Source organism: Leucoraja erinacea, chromosome 1 (assembly GCF_028641065.1).
Source record: "Leucoraja erinacea ecotype New England chromosome 1, Leri_hhj_1, whole genome shotgun sequence".
Taxonomy (NCBI): Eukaryota; Metazoa; Chordata; class Chondrichthyes; order Rajiformes; family Rajidae; genus Leucoraja; species Leucoraja erinaceus.
Genome location: NC_073377.1, coordinates 136,705,879 through 136,726,814, shown reverse-complemented (window position 1 = coordinate 136,726,814; position 20,936 = coordinate 136,705,879). Strand labels below are relative to the sequence as shown.

The 20,936-nt window shown below is 48.5% G+C and overlaps 1 protein-coding gene across 1 annotated transcript in view; it reads left to right on the top strand.

Moving 5' to 3' along the window:
* The window catches only part of LOC129696731 (electrogenic sodium bicarbonate cotransporter 1-like), a 214,005-nt gene that overhangs the window by 129,936 nt on the left and 63,133 nt on the right, over positions 1–20,936 (top strand). Inside the window, exon 21 of the mRNA XM_055634903.1 lies at positions 12,891–13,162. Coding sequence (XP_055490878.1) covers positions 12,891–13,162 — 272 coding nt within the window. The remainder of the gene's footprint in view (positions 1–12,890; positions 13,163–20,936) is intronic.

Genomic DNA, 20,936 nt, shown 5'->3' with positions numbered 1-20,936 from the left:
GACTAAACCGTCTTCCCCCACCTGGTTTGCCAGGTGAGGATGGGACTGTGGACCTCCAACAGGACCAAAAACAAGACCTGTCAAAGGGCGGATGAGCTCCTAGCGAGCCAACGGCCATCCACACTTCAGTAGATGTTGCGATCACTGTCGTAAGACACCGGGCCCATTTAAGACACCGTGCCCATTGATGTTTTCAACGATGATGATGATGTATTATAGTGCTACAGTTACTGAGAAAAAGTTCAATGTTCACCATGAGGTAGGTTGGGAGATCGGGTCTACACTCTAGCTTATGGGAGGAACATTCAGTAGCCTGGTAACAGGAGGGAAGAACATAGAAGAGGGATCTATCCTGGCCCATATGCCTCTATACCTTTCCTATTCATGTACGTGTCCATGTATCTTTTAAATGTTGTTATAGTACCTGCCTCAACCACCTCATCTGGCAGCTTGTTTTATACACCCACCTTGTGAAAAGGTTGCCCCTCAGGTTCCTATTAAATCTTTCCCCTCTCACCTTAAACCTATGTCCTCTGGTTCTTGATTCCCCTACTCCAGGCATTCAACCTATCTATTCATCTCATAATTTTATATACCTCTATAAGGTCACCCCTCAGGCCCCTGCGCTCCTAGGCTGCCCAACCTCTCCCTGTAGCTCAGGCCCTCGAGTCCTGGCAACATTCTCGTAAATCTTCTCTGCACCAGGTCCAGTTTAACGACAGTTTAACAACAGTTTAGCAGGGTGGCCAAAACTGGACACCATATTCCAAATCTAACTTCACTAATGTATTTTACAAATGTAACATAGCATCACAATTCCTATACTCAAAACACTGATGAATGCCAATGTGCCTTCTTGACCACTCTATTTACCTGTCAAAACAAAGGGCTGCAGATGCTGTTTTATACCAAAGATAGACGCAAAGTGCTGGAGCAACTCAATGGGACAGGCAGCATCTCTGGAGAAAGAGGCCTGACCCACTGAGTTACTCCAGCACTTTGTGTCTATCACCCTATCTGTCACTTACTCACCTTTCAACAAACAATGGACCTGTACTAAATCCCTCTGCTTCACTGTGATGGCAAATTAGGCCATTCAGCCTATCGTACCTCTATTATCTCTTTGAAAGAGTCTAGAATCGAAATGGAATAGTTTATTGCCATGTGTGACTAGGCACAGAGAGATTTTTTGCTTGCACACACACTGTCTACAAATTAATCACCTTACCCCACCATCCCCCGCAGCCCTGCGTTTATCTTGTTCTCCTCGTCTTTCCTTCCATTGCCCCTTCACATTCATCTACAGAAACGTTCCCCCTCCCCTCGCCCCTCCCCCCCCCCCCCCCCCCCCCCCCACCCCCCCACGGCACCCCTGGGACTCGCGGAGACGTCTTTCACCCTGTGGATCCGCTCCTTTCTGTCTCCGCCCAGAATCGCTACACTTGAAGCCATCTCTGACACTGAGGTGGCGGAGTAGACTTGATGGGCCAAGTGGCCTAATTCTACTCCTCTCACTGATGACCTTATGACCTTATGACTCAGACTGTGAGAGTGGTGTGGGCAGAGATGAGCACAGTCAGTCGGGAGATGAGCGTTTAAATTTAGAACTCACTTTCTTTGTCCTAACACGAACTGTGAATTCAGCATCTGCTGCGGCACTCTTGACAATTAGAGAGTCTCGTCCCCATGAGGGATGGAGTTAATTACAGCTATCACAGGAAGACACAGAGTGCTGGAGTAACTCAGCGGGTCAGGCAGCATCTCTGGAGAACATGGATAGGTTTACTTTAGAAATACAGAGCGAAAACAGGCCCTTCGGCCCACTGAGTCCACACCAACCAACGATCCCTGCACATTAACATTATCCTACACATTTGGGGCAATTTACACTTATAGGGAGTGCAGCATAGGTTCACGACGCTAATCCCCGGGATGGCGGGACTGTCATATGTTGGTAGAATGGAGTGGCTGGGCTTGTACACACTGGAATTTAGAAGGATGAGAGGGGTTTGGACACGCTAGCAGGCAGGAAACATGTTCCTGATGTTGGGAAAGTCCAGAACCAGGGGCCACAGTTTTATGAATAAGGGTAGCCATTTAGAACATTTAGAGATGAGGAACAACTTTTTCACACAGAGAGTTGTGAATCTGTGGAATTCTGCCTCAGAAGGCATTGGAGGCCAATTCTCTGGAGGCTTTCAAGAGAGAGTTAGATAGAGCTTTTAAAGATAGCGGAGTCAGGGGATATGGGGAGAAGGCTGGAACAGGGATCAGCCATGGTCACATTGAATGGTGGTGCTGGCTCCTGCACCTATTGGCTATTGTCTATACAAAGTCAATTCACTTAAGGGCCATGTCCCACTGCGGCGATCTAATCTGCCAGTTTAAAAGAGTTTGCCCTCGACTCAAGCTCGCAGCATGGTCGACACGTGGTCCTAGGAGGTCCTATGAGGTCATGAGGTCACTGGAACTCTCCTTCATGATCAAGGGAAGTTGCCACAAGTTGCCTCAGTTTGGTCGAGGAAAAGTTTTCAGCATGTTGAAAAATTTTCCGCCAGTAAAAATTGGTCGGCATGGTTCTTTTGAACTCGTAGTGCAGTGGAGTGGGGTCACCATGTAATTACAGGCAGTCGAGGGCAGCCGTAGGCAATCTCCTTTGCTGACCGGGCATTTTAATTGGCTCATTGGAATTTTCAGGACCCAGGAAAACTGACCGGTAGGTAAAATGCCCGCTAAACTTTATTATAAGTTGTCTGACTTCTTAAAACGGTTTCACTGTTTCTCCCCCCCCGTTCTCCTCCCCTTCTCCCCCCTTCTCTCCCATTCTCTCCCCTTCTCTCCCATTCTCTCCCCTTCTCTCCCCCTCTTTTCCCTTCTCTCCCCCCCACCACCTCCGCAGTCTCTAAAGGACTTACCGTACTCTGTGCAGCCGTCTTTTACCTTCCCCTTCATCGTGGGTGTGAATTTCAGACAGCGCTCCCCCGCTTACCCTGGCCCCCGCCTTTGCAGTGTGTGTGTGTGTGTGTGTGTGTGTGTGTGTGTGTGTGTGTGTGTGTGTGTGTGTGTGTGTGTGTGTGTGTGTGTGTGTGTGTGTGTGTGTGTGTGTGTGTGTGTGTGTGTGTGTGTGTGTGTGTGTGTGTGTGTGTGTGTGTGTGTGTGTGTGTGTGTGTGTGTGTGTGTGTGTGTGTGTGTGTGTGTGTGTGTGGTTTTCAGTCGATCCAGCTCGTGGTTTCATCGCTGACGATCGATCGATCCAGCTCGAGGTTTTCCAGGCGAGTGCCCTCGAGCTTGAAGGTTGAAGACAGCCGCTGTCAGTGGGACAGGCCCTTTAAAAACCAGTACGTCTTTTAAGTGCGGGAGGAAACCAAAGATCTCTGTGAAAACCCACGCGGCCATGGGGAGAACATACAAACTCCATATAGACAGCACCCGTTGTCAGGATGGAACCCGGATCTCTGGCGCTGTAAGGCAGCAACTCTACTGCTGCGCCACCGTGTCACCCAAATAGGTGACAGAACATAGTTAGATTACTTTATTGCCACCTGTGCCAAGGTGCAGTGAAAAGCTTTTTTGTTGCGTGCTATCCAGTCAGCAGAAAGACAATACATGATTACAGTTGAGCCGTCCACAGTGTACAGATACAGGATAAAAGGAATAACGTTTAGTCCACTAAAGAGATAGTCCGAGGGTCTCGAATGAGGTGGCTGGCAGCTCAGGAGCACTGTCTTAATTGGTGTTTAGGATGGTTCACAGTGTCCAAAGAATATTTACAACATAGAACAGAAAGAACGGGCCCTTCGGCCCACAATGTCTGTGCTGAACATGATGCAAAGACCATCACATCTGCCTGCATGTGATCCATATCTCTCCATTCCCTGCATAGCCTTATACCTATCCAAGAGTCTTGTAAGCACCACTATCATATCTGCCTCCACCGCCATCCCTGGCAGCGCGTTCCAGGCCCTCACCACCCTCTGTGGAAAAAAATACTTGCCCCGCACATCTCCTTTAAACTTTGCCCTTGTCACCTTAAAACTATGTCCTCTCGTATTAGATTTTTCCACCAGTGGGGAAGGTTCTGACTGTCTACCCTATCCATGCTTCTTATCATTTTATACACTTTCATCATGTCTTCCCTCAACCTCCGACGTTCCAGAGTAAACAATCCATGCCTGGCCAACCTCTCCCTGTAGTTAATGCCACTGAGGATGGTTTTGGGTTGGGACCCTTCCTCAAGGTCTGTCATTGTCTCTGTCACTGTCACTGTCACTGTCACTGTCACTCTCTCTCTCCCTCTCTCTCTCTCCCTCCCCCTCCCTCTCCCACTCCCTCTCCCCCTCCTTCTCCTCTCCTCTCCCTCCCCTCACCCTCTCCCCCCTCTCTCTCTCTCTCTCTCCCCCCCCCTCTCTCTCTCTCCTTGTCCCCCTCTCACACATTGAGCCAAGGTTTTGTGTGGCAGTCAGCAGCAGAGGTGAGTGTAGATGCTGGATTGTTCCTGTTGTTGTGTGGAATGTACCGTGTGCCGGCTGAGGATGTACCTGTTCCCCTGTGGTGGAAAGAGAGAGCTGTTCCCTGGGTCTCGTGCCCAACATTGAACCTTCAGTCTGCATCAGTAACCACAGTGACCAGGTCTGTGCGATGGTCACCTGTCCCCGGAACACAGCTCACATGTCCCCAGTACACAACTCACCTGTCCCCAATAAAGAACTCACCTGTATCTGGTAGACAGCTCACCTGTCCCCAGTAAACCTCAATTGTCCCAGGTACACAGCTCACCTGCCATGGTAAATGGCACACCTGTCCCAGGTACACAGCTCACCTGTCCAGGGTACACAGTTCACCTGTCCCGGGTACACAGCTCACCTGTCCCGGGTACACAGCTCACCTGTCCCGGGTACACAGCTCACCTGTCCCGGGTACACAGCTCACCTGTCCCGGGTACACAGCTCACCTGTCCCGGGTACACAGCTCACCTGTCCCGGGTACACAGCTCACCTGTCCCGGGTACACAGCTCACCTGTCCCGGGTACACAGCTCACCTGTCCAGGGTACACAGCTTACTTGTCCCCGGTAAATGGCTCACCTGATCCCCGTAAACGGCTCACCTGCTCAACAGTGCAATTATTTTACACAAGGGTGGTGGGTGTATGGAACGATCTGCCGGGTGAGGTAGTTGAGGCAAGTACTATTACAACATTTAAAAGGCACAGCTAGGTACATGCATAGGAAACGTATAGAAGGATATGGGCCAAATGTGGACAGGTGGGACTGGTGTAGATGGGCATGTTGGTCGTGTGAGCAAGTTGGGCCAAAGGGGCTATTTCTGTGCTGTACTACACTTGGGGTGGCACAGCGGTAGAGTTCAAACCTCACCTCAGGTTCTGTCTGTGTGGCATTTGTGCATACTCGCTGTGACCGCGTGGGTTTCCTCCGGGTGCTCTGGTTTCCTCCCACATCCCAAAGACGTGCGGGTCTGTAGATTAATCGGCCCTCCGTGTACTCTGCGGCTTTTTACTGTGTGTAGGGAGTGGGTGAGAAAGTGGGATAGCATAGAACTGGTGTTCTATGGGTGACCGTTGGTCCGCACGGACTCTGGGCCGAAGGGCCTGTTTCCGAGCTGTATCTCTAAATTAAACTAAACTCTGTTCTGAGACCATGTTCTTGGCAGCAGCTATCCACACAGAGAGTTGTGAATCAGTGAAATTCTCTGCCACAGAAGGCAGTGGAGGCCTATTCACTGGATATTTTCAAGAGAGAGTTAGGGCAAATGGAATCAAAGGATATATGGACAAAAAGCAGGAACAGGGTAATGATTGTGGATGATCAGCCATGATCACATTGAATGGCGTTGCTGGCTCGAAAGGCTGAATGCCCTACTCCTGCACCTATTGTCTATGTTTCAATGTTTCTATGCCAGTTGATAGGACAGTGGACAGGAAGGATTGCCCTTTAACTGAGCTTGACGTGACATGGCGCTATATTCGTCATGCGCGCTGACACAATAGCCCCTCTCTGGTGCGAGAGAAAGCCGCCTTTGTCATCCCCAGTTTGGTCGTAGTGGCGTTCTATGCTTGCCCCGAGATAGGATCACGCAGCAGATGCGATGAAGGTCATCGTAGTGGGGGAACAATGACAGTCGAAGCCACTTAACACGTGTGGAGTGTTTCATCCCCCATTCACAAGCTGCACTTCACTTAAAGGAGATCTCACACAATAGAACAATTGTATTGCTCCAAACTCCACAGAGTCAGAGTGGCAAACCCACACAGAAACTGCCCATACCCAACTCAAGTTTAGGATTATTATTGTCATGTGTGTACAGTGAAAAGATCTGTTTTGCATACTATCTGGTCAGATCAGAAAACACTATAATGCCAAACTCAGGTACAAAGAAGATACAGAGTGCAGAATATAGTTCTCAGCATTGTAGTGCATCAGTTCCAGTGCCAACAGACCTCCCATAAGCTAAAGTGCTGTCCGATTAAACTCTACCCCATTGTTTCTGGAACTGATGCGCTACAATGCCGAGAACTCAACAGAGGAGGACAAAGGGGTTAATTAAGAGGGGGATAATAGAGCATGAAAGAAAGCTTGCGTGGAATATAAAAACTGACTGTAAAAGCTTCTTTAGATATGTGAAGAGGAATAGATTAGTGAAGACAAATGTAGGTCCCTTACAGTCAGAAACAGGTGGATTTATAATGGGGAACAAGGGAATGGCAGTTAAACAAGTACTTCGGTTCTGTCTTCACGAAGGAAGACACAGACAATCTCCCAGAAATACTAGGGGACTGAGGATCTAGTGGGAGGGAGGAACTGAAGGGAATCCACATTAGTCAGGAAATGGTGTTAGGTAAACCGTTGGGACTGGAGGCGGATAAATCCCTAGGGCCTGATGGTCTGCATCCCAGATTTCTTAAGGAGGTGGCCCTAGAAATCGTGGATGCATTGGTGAACATTTTCCAATGTTTTATCGACTGACTATAAAGATGTAATAGCAGCGCATTTGGAAAGCAGTGACAGGATCGGTCAAACTCAGCATGGATTTATGATGGGGAAATCTATTGTCAAATCATGCTTGACTAATCTTTTGGAATTTTTTGAAGATGTAACAAGTAGAATGTATAAGGGAGAGCCAATGGATGTGGTGTATCTGGACTTTCAAAAAGGTCCCACTCCATAGACAATAGACAATAGGTGCAAGAGTAGGCCATTCGGCCATTCAATGTGTTCATGGCTGATCATCCTCAATCAGTACCCCGTTCCTGCCTTTTCCCCATATCCCCTGACTCCGCTATCTTTAAGAGCCCTACCCAGCTCTCTCTTGAAAGCATCCAGAGAACCGCCAGAGAATTGCACAGACTCACAACTCTCTGTGAGTAAAAGTGTTTCCTCGTCTCCGTTCTAAATGGCTTACCCCTTATTCTTAAACTGTGGCCCCTGGTTCTGGACTTCCCCAACATTGGGAACATGTTTCCTGCCTCTAGCGTGTCTAAACCCTTAACAATCTTATATGTTTCAATAAGATATCCTCTCATCCTTCTAAACTCCAGAGTGTACAAGCCCAGCCGCTCCATTCTCTCAGCATATGACAGTCCCGCTATCCCGGGAATTAACCTTGTAAACCTACGCTGCACCCCCTCAATAGCAAGAATGTCCCTCAAATTAGGGGACCAAAACTGCACACAATATTCCAGGTGTGGTCTCACTAGGGCTCTGTACAACTGCAGAAGGACCTCTTTGCTCCTATACTTGATTCATTTTGTTATAAAGGCCAACATGCATTCGCTTTCTTCACTGCCTGCTGTACCTGCATGCTTACTTTCATAGACTGATGTACAAGGATCCCCAGATCCCGTTGTACTGCCCCTTTTTCCAACAATGCCATTTAAATAGTGATCTGCCTTCCTGTTTTTGCTACCAAAGTGGATAACTTCACATTTCTCCACATTAAACTTTATCTGCCATCCCACTCCCCCAACCTGTCCAAGTCACCCTGCATTCTCATAGCATGCTCCTCACAATTCACACTGCCACCCAGCTTTGTGTCATCTGCAAATTTGCTAATGTTACTTTGAATCCCTGCATTCAAATCATTGATGTATATTGTAAATAGCTGCAGTCCCAGCACCGAGCCTTGCGGTACCCCACTAGTCACTGCCTGCCATTCTGAAAGGGACCCGTTAATCACCACTCACTGTTTCCTGTTTGCCAACCAATTTTCTATCCATGTCAGCACTCTACCCCCAACACCATGTGCCCTAATTTTGCCCACTAATCTCCTATGTGGGACCTTATCACTAATCTCCTATGAGGGACCTTACCACTCAAGAGATTAGTGTGCCAAAATTAGAGCACATGGTGTTGTGGGTAGAGTATATTAACGATTTAGACGAGGGAATTAAATGTAACATCTCCATTTTTGCGGACGACACAAAGCTGGGTGGCGGTGTGAGCTGCGATGAGGATGCTATGATGCAGCAGGGTGACTTGGATAAGTTGGGTGAATGGGCAGATGCATGGCAGATGCAGTAGAATGTGGATAAATGTGAGGTTATTCACTTTGGTGGCAAGAACAGGAAGGCAGATTATTATCTGAATGGTGTCAGATTAGGGGAAGGGGAGGTGCAACAAGACCTGGGTGTCCTTGTACACCAGTCACTGAAAGTAAGCATGCAGGTACAGCAGGCAGTGAAGAAAGCTAATGGCATGTTGGCCTTCATTGCGAGAGGATTTGAGTTTAGGAGCAAGGAGGTCCTACTGCAATTGTACATGGCCCTGGTGAGACTGCACCTGGAGTATTGTGTGCAGTTTTGTCTCCTAATTTGAGGAAGGACATTCTTGCTATTGAGGGAGTGCAGCGTAGGTTCACCATGTTAATTCCCGGGATGGCAAGACTGACATATGAGGAAAGAATGGGTCGACTGGGCTTGTATTCACTGGAATTTAGAAGGATGAGAGGGTATCTTAGAGCTGCATATAAAATTCTTAAGGGCTTGGACAGGCTTGATGCAGGAAAAATGTTCCTGATGTTGGTGGAGTCCAGAACCAGGGGTCACAATTTAAGAATAAGGGGTAGGCCATTTAGGACTGAGATTTCACCAAGAGAGATGTGAAGATGTGGAATTCCCTGCCACAGAAGGCAGAGGAGGCCAATTCACCGGATGTTTTCAAGAGAGAGTTAGATTTAGCTATTAGTGCTAACAGAATCAAGCGATACGGGGAGAAAGCAGGAACGTGGTACTGATTATGGATGATCAGCCATGATCGTATTGAATGGTGGTGCTGGCTCAAGGGGCCAAATGGCCTACTCCATCATCTATTTTCTATGTTTCTACTATATTCTGCACTCTGTATCTTCCCCTTTGCTCTACCTATAGTACTTGAGTTTGGCGTGATTGTATTTTTGTATAGTATTGGATATCATGCAAAACAAAGCTTTTCACTGTACCTTAGTAATAAACCTGAACCTAATCCTAAAATTTGGCCCAGCATCACGGTCAACCTTTCCTATCCATGTAACTGTCCAAATATTTGTTAAATGGGGTTATTGTCCCCTCAGCCACTTCATCTTGCCAGAAGGCAGCATTATTATATTATCAACGGCATACTTTGTTTGGCCGAAGTTGAGTAATTGTGCTAAATTTATAAATGAGGAAGTGTCATTAATGCCTGAATTTACCATCTATTGCCCCACCGTAAGCTCTCGAGTGATAAACAGCCAGATGGGAATGGAAACCAGAATGATTTAGCTGATCACTGCAGCACGTGACAATAATGAACATCCACCTTTAGTTGACTTTAGTTTATCATTATTATGTGTACCAAAGTACAGTGAAAAGGATTCTTCGTAAAAAAGCTGTGCTGTCCAGTCAGCGGAAAGACGATACATGATTACTATCAAGCTGCCCACGTTTAGTGCAAGATAATATCCTGTAAAGTCTGATTAAAGATAGTCCCAGGGTCCCCAAGAGGGTAGATGGGAGGTCAGGACCGCTCTCTAGTTGGTAATTGGGTGGTTCCTATCTGGTGATAGCCTGGATACCCAAGTTTATGTTCATTAGTCATAGAAACATAGAAACATAGAAATTAGGTGCAGGAGTAGGCCATTCGGCCCTTCGAGCCTGCACCGCCATTCAATATGATCATGGCTGATCATCCAACTCATAGGAGCAGGTGTAGGCCAACCGGCCCATTGAGTCTGCTCTGCCATTCAACCATGGCTGATCTATCTTTCCCTCTCAACCCCATTCTCCTGCCTTCTCCCTGTAACCCCTGACACTGGCACTAATCAAGAACTTGTCAATCTCCGCTTTAAAAATGTCCTCTGAGTTGGCCTCCACAGCCGTCAGTGGCAATGAATTCCACAGATTCACCACCCTCTGACTAAAGAAATTCCTCCTCATCTTTTAAAAAGTACGTCCTTTTATTCTGAGGCTTTACCCTCTGGTCCTGGACTCTCCCACTAATGGAAACATTCTCTCCACATCCACTCTATCCAGGCTTTTCATTATTCAATGTTTCAATGGTGTCCCCCGTCATCCTTTTAAACTCCAGCGAGTACAGGCCCAGTGGCGTTTAATGCTCATAGAAGTTGAGAGTTCATGTCGCAGTTGTATAAGATGTTGGTGAGGCTACATTTAGAATATTGTGTACAGTTCTGGGCACCGTGTTACAGGAAAGACAGGGCTGCCAACTCTCACGCTTTGAGCGTGAGACTCACGCCCTCAAGCAAACTCTCACGCCCTCACGCTGATCAGAAATTTCTCACGCTCAGTGGTGAGAAATTTTGTGATCAACGAAAATTTCAAAACTCAGATAAACTGCATGGTCCGCGGGTGTTGGAGAGCCGGGGCTGCGGGAGGGATGGGAGCAGAACCAGCGGCGGGAACAGATGCGGGGAGCCGGGACGGACGAGTGTTTGCCGGGGCCGGCGTGTCACTCACTGCAGCTCTGGCCATGGAGCACTCCGGATAGTGCATGTCCCGGGCCTCGGAACCGTCGGAAGCGTTGCGCCGCTGCCACAAGAGTCTCTGCCGAAGGGCCAGACTCTCAAAGGGAGGCGGAGAGAGAGAGGGGAAGGAGATATGGAGACAGTGGGGAGAGAGAGGGGGGGGGTGAGAGGAGAGAGAGGGGCGAGACAGGGGGGGGAGTGAATGGAGAGAGAGAAGAGGGAGGGGGGGAGAGAGAGAGAGAGAAGAGGGAGGGGGAGGGGAGAGAGGGGGGAGAGTGAGGTGGGAGAGGGGGGGGGAAGTGAGAGGGAAGAAAGGGGGAGAGAGAGAGAGGGGGGGTGTGGAGAGGGGAGGAGAGGGTAGGAGAGAATGGGAGAGAGAAAGGGGAAGAGAGAGGGGGGTGGTAAAAGGAGAGGGGGAAGGGGGGAAAGAGAGAAACGGGGAAAGAGAGAGAGGGGGGCAAAGAAAAAGAGATAGAGAGGAGAAAGAGAGGGGAGAGAGGGCAAGGGGAAGAGTGAGGTAGGAGGGAGAAATGGGGAAGAGAGAAGGAGAGAGGGGGAAGGTGAATGAGGAGAGAGAGAGGAGAGACAGAGAGAGAGGGGGGAAGAGAGAGGGGAGAGGGAGAGAGAGGGGGAGAGAGAGAGAGAGAGAGAGAGAGAGAGAGAGAGAGAGAGAGAGAGAGAGAGAGAGAGAGAGAGAGAGAGAGAGAGAGAGAGAGAGAGAGAGAGAGAGAGAGAGAGAGAGAGAGAGAGAGAGAGAGAGGGGGAGGGGGGGGAGAGAGAGAGAGGGAGAGAGGGGACAAGAGAGAGGAGGAAGAGTAAGTTGGGAGGGAGAGAGGGGGGGAAAGAGAGGGGGGAAAGAGTGGGGAAGAGAGGGGGGAGGGAGAGGGGGGAGGGAGAAGAGAGGGAGGGGAAGGGAGAGAGGGAGAGACGGGAGAGAGGGGGGACGAGAGGAGAGACAGAGGGAGAGAGAGGGGAAAGAGAGGGGGAGTGGAGAGATAGCGGGGGGAGAGAGAGAGGGGGGGTTAGAGAGGAGAGAGAACGGAAGAGAGGGGGGAGAGAGAGAGAGAGAGTCTCTGTGTCGAATTTGCCCAGGTGACCGGCATGGATCAGGTTGCGGCTCGGTGCATCCTGGAGGACAACCAGTGGCTGCTGGAAGTAAGTACCAAGCACTGAGTAGAAACGGAGGAAGGTAGTGGACTTCAAATGGGGGTGGTTGGAGAAAGCATCCTGCTTGCCTGCTAGATTTTCCCTTACTATAACTGCAGGAAAAATGTTCCCGATGTTGGGGGCGTTCAGAACCAGGGGTCACAGTTTAAGAATAAAGGTGGAAGGGGGGGGGGGGCAGTTAGGACTGAGATGAGGACAAACTACCTTCACGTAGAGAGTTGTGAATCTGTGGAATTCTCTGCCACAGAAGGCAGTGCAGGCCAATTCACTGGATGTTTTCAAGAGAGTTACATTGGCTAACGACATCAAGGGATATGGGGAGAAAACAGGAAAGAGGTACTGATTTTAGATGAATAGCCATGATCATATTGAATGGCAGTGCTGGCTCGACGAAGGGCCGAATGACTTATTCCTGCACCTATTTTCTGAAATCGAGAACCAGAGGACATAGGCTTATTGTGAGGTGGGAAAGTTTTAATAGGATTCTGAGTGATAACCTTTTGACAGTGGATGTGTGGAACGAGTATCCAGAGGAGGTAGTTGAGGCTGGGACTATTAGAATGTTTAAGAAACATTTGGACAGGTACAGGGATAGGACAGGTTGATGGGCCAAGGCAGGTGGGACTCGTGTAGATGGGACACGTTGGTTGACGTGGGGAAGTTGGGCCAAAGTGCCCGTTTTCACGCTCTGTTTCTCTGTGGCTCGGTGGTTCTCTGACTGTTTCTCTGTGGCTCTGTGTATCAACGTGCTGCCATCCTTGTCTTGCAGGGACAATGCCTTTGACTACCTGGAGTTCCGTCTGTGGATCGGCTTGTGGTCGGCCTTCCTGACTCTGATCCTGGTTGCAACGGACGCCAGTTTCCTGGTGCAGTACTTCACCCGCTTCACTGAGGAGGGCTTCTCCTCCCTCATCAGCTTCATCTTCATCTACGATGCCTTCAAGAAGATGATCAAACTCTCCCACTACTACCCCATCAACTCCGACTTCCGGGTGAACTACGTAACCCTGTTCAGCTGCACGTGCCTGCCACCTGTCCCAGGTAGGAATGGTTTCCCCTCTCTCTGATCAGCCTCCTCCTCTCTGGCCACAGAATGGAGCTGTCAGCTAGTTAGTTGGTTAGTTGGTTTAGTTTATCATCATGTGTTCGAAAGTACATTGAAATGCCACAGAATACGCAGCCATTCCACCACTGCTCATTGTGCCAGGGCTCTTGTGAAAAGATGGGTTTCAAAAGAAATTATCTTATTTAATTTATTGTCATGTGTACCGAGGTTCATTGAAAAGCTAGTCAGCAGAAAGACTTTACATAAAGGCTCTCCATAGTGTACAGATACAGGATAAAGGGAATAACGTTTAGTTTAGTGCAGTTTATTGCCACGTGTACAGTGAAAGGGTATTTGTTGTGTACTATCCAGACTGAAGAACCTGTTCTGAACCTTCTCATGACCCTAGTTTCCCTCTCCCCTGAAACTTAGTCTGAAGAAGGGTTTCGACCCATTCCTTTTCTCCAGAGATGCTGCTTGACCTGCTGGGTTACTCCAGCACTTTGTGTCTCACTTCAGCGGATAGACTATACAAGATTACAATTGAGTCATCCACAATGTACAGCTGCATTATAAAGGGAACAACGTTTAATGCAAGGACACAGAGTGCTGGAGTAACTCAGCGGGTCAGGCAACATCTCTGGAGAACATGAACACAGAGTGCTGGAGTAACTCAGCGGGTCAGGCAGCATCTCTGGAGAACATGGACACAGAGTGCCATGTAAACTCCGATTAAAGATTATTTGAGGGCCTCTAATGAGGTAGATGGGAGGTCAGTACCTTGATGATGCTGCTGGCCTTGCCACCAGTACTGTCCAGCACAGGAACAGGCCCTTCGACCCACAATGTCCTTGCCAAGCATGATGCCAAGTAAAACTAATCTCCTCTGCCTGCACGTGACCCACATCCCTCCATTCCCTGCATATCCACGTGCCTATCTAGAGGACCCTTAAAGGCCACTATTGTATCTGCCTCCATCTCCACCACTGGCAGCACGTTCCAGGCATCCAACATCTTCTGTGTAAAAGAACTTGCCCCTGCACATCATCATTAACACTTTGCCCCTCTTACCTTAAAGCTATGCCCTCTATTATTTGACATAGAAAACCTTCTAACTGCCCACCCTGTCTATGCCTCTACCAACGTTGCCTCACAGCAAGACCAGTGTTACTGCCCCTGGGAAGGTTGTGGGGGTGAGCTGCCTTCTTGCTCTACTGTCATTGGTGAAGGTGACGGTAAAGTTGTGGGTACCTCCCCACAGTGCTGTCTCGCAGGGGTGGTAGTTCCAGGATCAGTTGACGTGCTCGGCTCTGGTCGATGTTTATTATTGTCGCGTGCACCACGTTACAGTGAAAATGTTTTGGTTTGCGCGCAATCGAGGCGAATCATAGCAAACACGAGAACGTCAGCCGGTGCAAAAGAGAAAATAAACAGAATATCGTGTTACAAAAGTAACGGCAACATGGTGGCACAGAGGCAGAGTTACAGCCTCACAGCGCCAGAGCCCCGGGTTCCATCCTGACAACGGGTGCTGTCAGTATGGAGTTTGTATGTTCCCCCGTGACCGCGTGGGTTTTCTCCAGGTGCTCCGGTTTCCTCCCACACTCCAAAGACGTGCAGGTTTGTACGTTAATTGGCTTCTGTAAATTGTAAATTGTCACTAGTGTGTAGGATAGTGCTGGAATACGTGATCATTGGTTGGTGTGGACTCAATGAGCTGATGGGACTGTTTCCACATTGTGTATCTAAACTAAACTAATCTAAACTAAACTAAACTAAGATGCTGAAATCTTGATCAAAGTGCTGGAGGAACTCAGTGTGTCAGGCAGCATCTGTGGAGGGAATGGATAGATAGTGTTTCAGGTCGGGGCCCGATGGAGTAGAGAGGGGTGGGGGTAGGACAAGGCCTGGCGAGTGTTTGGTGGATACAGGTAAGGTGGTGATTGGCAGATGGGTGGAGTAAGTGACAAAGGCAGCAGGTGAAAAGAAGACCTATGGGGGTCAGATAGAGAGAGGAGTGAAGGAATGGGATGCAAAGTCGGAGGGAGGGATGTGGGTGGACGGGAACGGGGGAGGGGAAGGGCAAGAGGGGGTATTAAAGGGGAATGTGGGATTCGGGGTTGGGGAGATAAGCGTAGGGAGAGAAGAGGAAAGGAACAAGTGAGTGGGGGGGGGGGGGGGGGGTGTGGAAGGGGGAGGGGGACATTACTTAAAGTGGAGAATTCAACGTTGTAAGTTACCCAACTGCAATATGAGGTGCTGTTCCTCCAGTTTTCATGTGAAACTGCAGTTGCTGCTTTATACCAAAGATAAGAGAAGTCGGGTATCTGTCCATGTTCTCCAGAGATGCTGCCTGACCCGTTGATTTACTCCAGCACTCTGTGTCCATGTTCTCCAGAGAAGCTGCCTGACCCGCTGAGTTACTCTAGCATTCTGTCCATGGTCTCCAGAGATGCTATGCTATGGTCAGGAATAGGACAGTTATAGGCAGCTGTGAGGAGTGTACCCCAGGAGGAGTTTTGGGAACTAAGGAGTAAGCTAAAAAGGGGGAAAAAAGGTCAAGAAGGGGCCAGGAGATTGTTCTGGCGGGTAGCATTAAGGACAATCCCAAGAGTTTTTATAACCGCATAAAGCGAAAATGGGTAACAAGAAAGCATGGGATCCCTCAGGAATTAAAGCGGTCACCTCTGTGTGGAGCCCCATGAGATGGGCAAGGTCTTCAATGAGTATTTCTCCTCTGTATTTACCATGGAGAAAGACAGTAGGACGGAGGAACTTGGGGCAGTTAATGGAAGTGTCTTGAGAGCAGTCAGTGTTACCGTCGAAGAAATACTGAAGGTACTGACTCACATGAAGGTAGACCTATCTCCATGGCCTGATCAGATATTTCCGAGGACATTATGGGAAACTAGAGAGGAAATTGCGGGAGCCCTGGTTCAAATTTACGCGTCGTCCTCAATTACAGGAGAGGTGCTGGAAGACTGGAGGGTGGCAAACGTTGTACCTCTTTTCAAGAAGGGCTGCAGGGAAAATGCTGGGAACTATAGGCCGATGAGCTCAACATCTGTAGTTGGAAAGTTGCTAGAGAGTATTCTGAGGGATAGGACATTCATGGACTTAGACGGACAAGGGCTGATTAGGGATAGTCAGCATGGTTTTGTGCGTGGGAGGTCATGTCTCATGAATCTGATTGAGTTTTTTGAAGATGTGACCAAAATGGTCAATGAGGGCAGAGCTGTAGATGTTGTGTGCATGGACTTTAGTAAGGCATTTGATGTGGTTCCACATGATAGGCTGCTCTGGAAGGTTAGATCGCATGGGATCCAAGGAAAGACAGCTGATTGGATAGCAAATTGGCTCCATGGAAGGAAGCAGAGGGTGATGGTGGAAGGTTGCTTCTCTGACTGGATGCCTGTGACTAGTGGTGTGCCTCAGGGTTCGGTACTGGGCCCGTTACTGTTTGTCATCTTCATCAATGATTTGGATGATTAGCAAGTGGGTGGTTTTGCAGATAGTAAAGATAGTTGTCAAACATTGCAGCAGGATCTGGATCGATTGGCCAGGTGGGCTGAGGAATGGTTGATGGAATTTAATGCAGAGACATGCGAGGTGTTGCATTTTGGGATGTCTAACGTGGGCAGGACCTACACAGTGAATGGTTGGCCTCTGGGTAGTGTTGTAGAGCAGAGGAATGTAGGAGTACAAGTACATGGTTCCTTAAAGGTGGAATTACGGGTAGATAAGGTGGTCAAAAAGGCGTTTGGGCCAAACGCAGGTAGGTGGGACTGGTGTAGGTGATGCATGTTGGTCGGTATGGGCGAGTTGGGCCGAAGGACCTGTTTCCGTGCTGTAAGACAGTATGACTCTATGACTCTCAGGTTTGTAATCACTCTGCTCTAGATGGCTGGGATTGATTACTTTGTCTGCGGCTATCTTTACTCTCTGCATTGCAACTTAAATCGCTCTGGTGTGTGTTTCCTCTTTAAGTAGGCAGCTGGCAGAGTAAATTGACCTTGTTCACTGTACAATGGACTGTTTTTCTTTGAGTCGAGCCATACACCCCACCCCAAATCCATCAGCCGACACCAGGGCAGCAATAAATACTTGTATTATAAACAAGCCCACATCAGGTCAGCTCTGAATCAACTCTGGACTGCCCGGGTCACTTCAGATCAGTTTCGGTACAAGTTTAGTTTAGTTCAGAGATACAGCGCGGAAACAGGCCCTTCGGCCCACCGAGTCCATCCCAACCAGTGATCACCCCGTACACTTGCACTATCCAACATACTAGGGACAATTTACAATTTACAGAAACCAATTAACCTACAAACCTACACGTCTTTGGAGTGTGGGAGGAAACCGGAGCACCCGGAGAAAACCCACACAGTCACAGGGAGAACGTACAAGCTCCATACAGACAGCAGCCGTAGTCAGGAGATGTAAACAGAAAGAATGAATCCAGTTATTGAGGCTCCCATTGTCAAGGTTTAATCAGGAGATTGAATGTAACGGGAAGATACCCAAATGTTGTGAAGACTATCAATAGTTATCGATGTACAGAGAGGTCTCAGGGTTCAGGTCCATAATTCCCTGAAAGTGGCGACACAAGTGGATAGAGTGGTCAAGAAGGTGTATGGCACAAACAAAGAACTGCCAATCCCGGCCTACAAAAATAGATGTCTGAAAAATGGTCCCCACCATCCATGTTCTCCAGAGATGCTGCCTGACCCGCTGAGTTACTCCAGCACTCTGTGTCCATGTTCTCCACAGATGCTGCCTGACCCACTGAGTTACTCCAGCACCTTGTGTCTTTTACAGTATACGGTATGCTTGCCTTCATTGGTCGGGGCATTGAATGTAGGAATCAGTAAGTCACAATGCAGCCCCATAAGACTTTTGGTCAGGCTGCTTTTGGAGTATTGCGTGCAGTTCTGGTCGCCCCCATTACAGGAAGGATGTGAGGCGTTGGAGGGTGCAGAGGAGGTTTACCAGAGTGATGCCTGAATTAGAGGGTTCTCGCTACAGGGAGAGGTTGGACACACTTGGACTGTTTTCTCTGCAAGCCAAAGGGTGAGGGGAGACCGGGTAGAGGTAAATAAAATTTATGAGAGGCATAGACAGGGTAGATAATCAGAATCTTGTTCCTCGGGTGGAAATGTAAAGAATAGAGGCCGTAGTTTTAACTGTACGTGTTGGTCCAGCTGTGGACTCACCAAAGTCATATATAACTGAAACCTCATCTCCCTACTTTGGTCAATACCTCCTCATACTTGTATCAGATAATACCATACATATATACAGTCAAGCCAAACTCCAGTACAATAGGTAGAGCAAAGGGGAAGATACAGAGTGCAGTATATAGTTCTCAGCATTGTAGCCGAAAGGGGGTCATGAGGACATGTAGTGACAGGAGCAGAATTTGGCCATTGGGCCCATCAAGTCTATTCCGCCATTCAATCATGGCTGATCTATCTCTCCCTCCTAACCCCATTCTACTGCCTTCTCCCCATAACTCCTGACACACATACGAATCAAGAATCTATCTATCTCTGCCTTAAATATACCCATTGAAGGCCTCCACAGCCTATTGTGGCAAAGAATTCCACAGATTCACCACCCTCTGTCTAAAGAAATTCCTGCTTTTCTCCTTCCTAAACGAACGTCCTTTAACTCTAAGGTTGTGCCCTCTGGGGTACTAGACTCTTCCACTAGTGGAAACATCCTCTCCACATCCACTCTATCCAAGCCTTTCACTATTTGGTAAGTTTCAATGAGGTCCCCTCCCCCTCATCCTTCTAAACTCCAGCAACTACATGCCCAGCGCCGTCAAATGGGAAGAGGTGAACCAGACAGTGCCCTTACTTAAAGAAGGCGTGGGTCTTCTCCAGGTGCTCTGGTTTCTGGAGTGGATGGGAAAGTGGGATAACAGAATGTGTGCGATGGTCAGTGTGGACTGGGTGGATCTGAGGGCCTGTTTCCATGCTGTATCCTTAAACTAAACTAAATCAAACCAATCTAGTCCTATCAGGCAGCACTTGACGTGTATCTCTGTGAACTGTAAGTTTCCCCCAGTGTGTGGGTGAGGTGTAGAGTCCTTGGGGTGAAGGAAGAGTGAGGGGGGGAATGGGGATAGTTGATGGAAATGTGGGAAGAATAAAATGGTGAAGAAGTAGAAGCATGGAATTGCAGAGATGTGGAGAATGGACAAGGGGTAGGGCTGTCTGAGCCCATCAAAACATCACACCAAATGGTAGAGTAACTCAGCGGGTCAATCAGCATCTCTGGAGTCACTGAGTCATACAGCGTGGAAACAGGCCCAACTTGCCCACACTGACCAACGTGCCCCAGTCCCACCTGCCCGCTTTTGGCCCATATCCCACTAAACCTGTCCTATCCTCGGGTTCCTATTAAATCTTTCCCCCCTCATCTTGAACCCATTTCCTCTGGTTCTCGATTCCCCGTCTCTGGGCAAGAGACTCTGTGCATCTACCCCGATCTATTCCCCTCCTGTTATTGAACATCTCTGGCATACACAGATGGTGCCTAAGCCAGGTCACTCTTTGTGTGCTAGTCGCATGAGTGGACCTTTGTTAGAGAACATGGATAGGTGACGTTTCGGGTCAGGATCCTTGTTCCGAATAAAAAGCTGTTGGTGTAAGTGGATAGTTATTGTTGGTGCCATGGATAGCAGGTTGTGCTTTCATGATCAGCGTCTCCACAACATCGACATCTCCATTGGCATAGTCTGTAACCAGTTAACTTGAGCTCTTGTCCTCATTGTCGCTTTTGTTTACATTCAAAATACTTGTCTTGAACCAATTCTTCTTGCCCTGAAAGTGAATATAAATTGCCATGGTGTTGTGATCTGTGTAACCTGCAGATGCCTTCTGAATGAAGTCATCAATGGGTCCTGTCCAATGGGTCATGGTCCACCACACCATGTGCAGTGTAATGCATGGTCTGTTTGGCTACAGTACATGCCGTTCTCAGGAAGCCCGTGTACAGGCAGTAAACATGCAATGGTCATTATGGCTCCATCCTGCAGACCAAGGAACGTTCCGGAGAGATCGAACAGACAAGTTCCGAATATTGAAACAACCCCTGGGTCACTGGAGGCATGAACGCAAACCAGAACCACAAGACACACTGCAGACAGGTCTTGCACAGTGGTAGAGTTGCTGCCTCGCAGCGCCAGAGACCCGGGTTCCATCCTGACCTCGGGTGCTGTCTGTACGGAGTTTGTACGTTTTCCCTGTGACCACGTGGGTTTTCTCCGGGTGCTCCGGTTTCCTCCCACACTCCAAACATGTACATGTTTGCAGGTTAATTGCCTTTGGTAAAATTTTAAATTGTCCCTAGTGTGTAGGATAGTACTTGTGTACAGGGTGATCGCTGGTTGGCACGGTCTCGGTGAGCTGAATGGCCTGATTCCATTCTGTATCTCTAGTCTATATTGGAGCAGAATTAGGCCATTCAACTCATCGAGCAACTTCACCATTCAATCATGGCTGATCTATCTTTCCCTCTCAACCCCATTCTCCTGCATTCTCCCCGTAACCTGTCTCTACCCCATGCACAACTTTGGTCTTTAGGTCCAGGTTTATTATTGTCCCGTGTACTGAGGTACAGTGAAACACTTTGTTCTGCATGCTATCCAATCAGATAATACTATACACAAATACAATCATGTCAAACTCCAGTACGATAGGTAGAGCAATGGGGAAGATAGAGAGTGCAGAATATAGTTCTCAGCATTGTAGCGCATCAGCT